Source organism: Chaetura pelagica, unplaced genomic scaffold (assembly GCF_000747805.2).
Source record: "Chaetura pelagica isolate M959 unplaced genomic scaffold, ChaPel_1.0 scaffold757, whole genome shotgun sequence".
Classification (NCBI taxonomy): Eukaryota; Metazoa; Chordata; class Aves; order Apodiformes; family Apodidae; genus Chaetura; species Chaetura pelagica.
In genome coordinates, this window is record NW_009970727.1 from 1,358,794 (window position 1) to 1,362,961 (window position 4,168).

The window sequence follows — 4,168 nt, forward strand, 5'->3', positions numbered from 1 at the left end:
GGGGGGTGTTCCTGCAGCTCTCGTGTCTGTCTCTGCACCTCACCGGTGCTGGTGGCAGGTTTGTCCCCTCTCTTCAGCCCTTCTCCCTGCAGCCCCGTGCCAGGAGGGGGGCTCAGCCGGGGTGTGCCTTTGTGCCCACATCCCCAGCTCAACCCAGAGTAGCCAACAGGGGCTTTTCTCCTCCCTCTAAGGATTAAAAGCCAGACAAATTAGGGCAGGTTTCCATGGGGTCGGCTGTGGTGATCTCCCTGCCCATTCCCACATCTAGGATGTTTCTCCTGAGCTCTTGGAATAGCAGCACCCACTGCCTTTCCCTCTTCCCAGTACTGGCCCAGCTCGGCTAGTGGTGGAAAGCAGGAGCTTTGTCCAAGCCCTTGGACTTGGGACTGCCAGAAGAAACCCTCCATCCTGCCCACCGGCCTTGGGGCCATCCCCAAAATGGAGGGAATGACTTTTCCCAGGGTCCAGCCCAGGGTTTATCCAGGGTGGATCCCAAACGTAGAGCAGCCTGATCCATGGCTGGCTTGGCGAGAGGCTCGGCTGGAGAGGGATCTGCTGCTGCTGGAAAACTTCCCAGCTTTCATTAGCTCCGTATGGAGCCGTGTCCTTTCCCACCCCATTTTCCACGTGCCTGGGAGACATGAGCTCACCAGCAGCCCAGCACCCCTGGGGCAGTTCCCCCACCCCCAATCCCCATTTCCCAAGGGGCTGCGAGGGCAGGGGGGGAACCCTCGAACTGCAAAGCGGGATGGGGGTGTCCGGGCTCCAGGGATGCTCCACACATACCAGTCCTGGGAGATGTCCCCATTGGCATGTCTGGAGCCACCCTAACGAGAGCCGAGTCAGGACTGGCTGCAACTCCTCCCGCCTTCCCCCCCCGGCTCGCGGGAGTGGTTTTAAAGGAATAAATGCAAAAGGAAAATGCGGGGAGAGCAGAACCAGAGGTAGCCTGGCCCAGCACTGTGCCCCTCCTCACTGGCACTGGCTTTTCTGGGCTGCAAACTGTTTGTTTGCTTCAGGAAGTGAGTATCCCGGGCGGGGTTCTGTCCTTGCTTGCAGTTGGGGGTGGGGGGGATTCCTGCCAAAGGGGACTCGCTGTGGGCACGAGCATCGTTTCTGTAGGAAACTCGTTGTAACACAAGGCTGCTTGTTCTGCCTCTTCCAAGCCTCCCTGCCAAAGCACCGAGGCTTGAAAGCTTTCCCGGGTGCTGTGCTCCCCCCCCTTTCCACGCCGGCATCGTATCCAGTAGGAATTGAAGCCTTGAGATAGATGTGTTGGGGTTTTTTTCGGAGCCAGGGGCTGGTGATGCTGGAGCGGGTGCTGCCAGGAGGCTGCTCTGCTGCCCCATCGCCCTGGGGCTGCTGCCCGGTGGCCTTGGCAGGCGCCAGCGCAGGAACGTGAGCTCCTGGGGGTGGGAAAAAAAACCTCGTGAGTTCCTGGGGGTGGGAAAAAAAACCTCGTGAGCTCCTGGGGGAAAACTCGTCCTGCTGGACCGGAGCAGGACGCTGGAGCCCGGGCAGCCAGCGCAGCCTCCCGGGCAGCTTCCCGCAGGAGGGCTCTCCGGTGAGGTTTGCAGAGCTGTGCTGCCTCAGTTTCCCCAGGCTCACTCCATCCCACTGGCAGCGCTCGGGGGAGGAGCAGAAATCAGTCCCCCCCGGTCTGAGAACGCGTCGGTCGTGTCCTCTGTCCCCTCTGCTGCTCGGGGGACTGGTCGGTGCCAGTTCCCACTCCGGCCAGACTGGATGCTTTATGGCTGTGTCTGCCCAGGAAGGAAGAGGTGAAATTACCGGGATTTCCTGCTGGTGATGCTGGGGAGGGAAGGTGACCTCCAGAACTGCTTTGCATCCCCGGTGGCTCCAGCTGGCCTTGCAAAGCGCCGTGTCAGAGGCTGCTGGAGCGAGACCGAAATTGAAACCCACCCGGAATTTGGGCTTTCCGGACGAAATTTAAGCTCAGGCTTCAACGCCCGTTTTCCTCTGCCCCATGGAGGGCAGTGTGGCTTGGACTCGGTGTCCTTCCCTCTCTGGCATCCTGCGGTGGCCTCGGGGTGCCACTGCCTGCCCGTAACGCCGAGCAGGAGAGGGCAAAGAGCGATGGTTCAAAGGTAGGAGCGCTCCGAGTTCCTCCACCAGTTCCTCCTTGGCAGCTCCACGGCCCTCCTGGCTGCTTTGCTGGGCTGGGGGAGGCTTTTCCAGCCCTGGGGGTTGGTGACCACGGCTAGAAGGGAATCAGCTTTGGGTTTGGGGGTGGCAAGATGGAAATGGGCATCAGGTGGTGCCAGGAGGATGCAAGGAGTGCTGGTCCCCTGCGAGATGCCGGCGACAAGGGGGGTGGTTTGGGGTGCCTGTGGGAGGGGATGCACTGCACCCCTCCTCCTCTGGGTTTCCCAGTGTGATGGGGTCATTTCTTAGGTGGTTTGGCTGTTTTTTTGGTTTCCCCACCGGCGTTTCCTCTGTGCTAATCTGCTTCCGCCTCTGTGCTTCTGCTCCGGGGGTGGCAGAGGCGGAGTTGGGGTTGGAAAGTCTCCCTGCTCCGCTTGCAGAAGCCAGGCTGGTGGGATGGGTCCAGTCCTGCTCCCTCCTGCCCCAGGGCTGGGTTTTGCTGGGGTTTGGGCCAGCTGGAGTTTACCCACCACAGCTGGGACCCCCCCCCTCTCCCTGTCCCTCCCTCAGCGAGGCCAGGGGTGAAGAGGAAGGAAGTGGCCTCTCTGCTCCGAAGCACCTCACTCTGCTCTGCTCTGCAGGTACACACTGTATGGAGGAAGCCACTGGGTGCCACCGCAGCCGTCCCCTCCCCTGACGTCACCACCGCAGGGTGACACGGTGGCTCTCCGGGTGCAGCACCCGTGGTGGGGGGGAGGCTCCTCCAGCCACTCCTGGAAAAAGACCCCGCTTTTTCAGTCACCCAACGACACCCCTGGGCTGGGAAACTTTGCGCCGAGGCACCAGGTCTGGTATCGGGTGGGCTTGAGGGTGGGGGGGGTCCAGGGGGGTCCCTCCACCCTTATCTCTGCCACCTCTTGCCAGGCTGCTGGGTGAAGAGGGATGAGTGTGGCAGCCGAGGAGCCGGGCAACCCGGCCCACGCCGTGTTCGAGAGGTTCCTGCACGCCGGGCAGTGCCGGGAGGTGCTGGACTCTTTTGGGGAGCTGTGCCAGCACCTGGGGGTGCAGGGCAATGGGCTCCAGCTCTACCACGGCCTCAAGGCTGCCCTCAACTACTGGAGTGCCAAGGCCCTCTGGAGCAAGCTGGATAAAAAAGCTGGGCACAAGGATTATGACCAGGGCACAGCCTGTGCCAGCACCAAGGTACGGGGGACATGGGGGGTCTCTCCTTGCCCTGTGTCCTTGTCCCCAGGGTGAAACTGGTGAAAGCATCTTGGTCCCCACCCTGGAGAGGATGTGGGATGAGCCTGGCAGGGGGTTGATGGGGTTTAATGGGGCAGGGTGTTAATTAGCACCTCTTCCCTCCCCATGAGGTGGTGCAGTGTCCCTCCTGGCTGCTTCTCACAGGGGACACCCCATGGGGGGCTGGAAAGGGGCAGAGGGACCTGCTGAGCCCTTCCCAGGGAACAGGAACATGCCAGGGTAGGATGTCCTCCTGGAGGTCCCTATTTCTGCTCCCCTGTCCTGGGACTGATGGCTTTTGTCTCCATCTCTGGTGCCTCATTGTGCCCCCAGCCCTGTGCAGATCAAAGCCCTGGTTTTGACCCTGTTGCTGGAGAAATGTCCCCATTCCTGGGCTGCTGGAGGTGACACACGTGCCTGCCTTATCTCCCCGAGAGCTTTAATTGCTGCTATTACCCTGGGCCAAGCCAAGGTCCAGGCAGCCTTACACCCCACAGGGCCTCCCACTTTGCAGGGAAACTTGGTGCTTCCAGCCAGGGGGAAAAAGGGGAAAGCAGGGGGGGGGGCAGATCCTGACCACGGGAAGGGGGGAGATGCTGCCTGTGGTGGTGCTGAGCACCCTGGGGAATCCTCCCATCCCCAAACCCCAACTCTTGGGGGGGTGACTGTCCCCTTGATGCCCCCTGTCCCCTCGGCAGTGCCTGGTGGTGGGGGCTGGTCCCTGTGGGCTGCGGGTGGCCATCGAGCTGGCCCTGCTGGGCGCCCGCGTGGTGCTGCTGGAGAAGAGGGACACCTTCTCCCGCAACAACGTCCTGCACCTCAG

At 61.8% G+C, this 4,168-nt stretch overlaps 2 protein-coding genes across 2 annotated transcripts in view; both read left to right on the top strand.

Moving 5' to 3' along the window:
• The window catches only part of FANCE (Fanconi anemia, complementation group E), a 24,953-nt gene extending 21,914 nt beyond the window's left edge, over nt 1-3,039 (top strand). Inside the window, exon 24 of the mRNA XM_010007128.1 lies at nt 3,028-3,039. Within this exon, the coding sequence (XP_010005430.1) occupies nt 3,028-3,039 (12 nt within the window). The remainder of the gene's footprint in view (nt 1-3,027) is intronic.
• Nucleotides 3,040-3,045: 6 nt separating this feature from the next.
• MICAL1 (microtubule associated monooxygenase, calponin and LIM domain containing 1) overlaps nt 3,046-4,168 on the top strand; it is an 8,115-nt gene continuing 6,992 nt past the window's right edge. Inside the window, exons 1-2 of the mRNA XM_010007130.1 lie at nt 3,046-3,306; nt 4,044-4,163. Of these exons, the coding sequence (XP_010005432.1) occupies nt 3,046-3,306; nt 4,044-4,163 (381 nt within the window). The remainder of the gene's footprint in view (nt 3,307-4,043; nt 4,164-4,168) is intronic.